Source organism: Buceros rhinoceros, unplaced genomic scaffold (genome assembly GCF_000710305.1).
Source record: "Buceros rhinoceros silvestris isolate BGI_N320 unplaced genomic scaffold, ASM71030v1 scaffold26219, whole genome shotgun sequence".
Classification (NCBI taxonomy): domain Eukaryota; kingdom Metazoa; phylum Chordata; class Aves; order Bucerotiformes; family Bucerotidae; genus Buceros; species Buceros rhinoceros.
In genome coordinates this window covers 1-210 of record NW_010432482.1, presented here as the reverse complement: position 1 = coordinate 210, position 210 = coordinate 1, and the positions used below count along the sequence as shown (strand labels likewise).

The 210-nt window shown below is 69.0% G+C and overlaps 1 protein-coding gene across 1 annotated transcript in view; it reads left to right on the top strand.

The window, feature by feature from the left end:
* The window catches only part of LOC104500199 (beta-crystallin B3), a gene marked incomplete at both ends in the record, with an annotated part of 2,259 nt that extends 2,056 nt beyond the window's left edge, over positions 1 to 203 (top strand). Inside the window, one exon of the mRNA XM_010143804.1 lies at positions 85 to 203. Within this exon, the coding sequence (XP_010142106.1) occupies positions 85 to 203 (119 nt within the window). The remainder of the gene's footprint in view (positions 1 to 84) is intronic.
* Between the last annotated feature and the right edge of the window lie 7 nt (positions 204 to 210).

Below are 210 nucleotides of genomic sequence, written 5' to 3'. Positions count from 1 at the left end.
CTGCATCCTGCTCATGGGGAGCAGCAGCGCTGCCTCGTGCCGGGGTGCTCCCCCCGTGCCGTCCCCCACCCCCTGGTCCCGCAGGTGGCTGGGCTTCGAGCGACAAGCCTTCGCCGGGGAGCAGTTTGTGCTGGAGAAGGGGGACTACCCGCGCTGGGACTCCTGGTCCAACAGCCACAACAGCGACAGCCTCATGTCCATCCGCCCCCT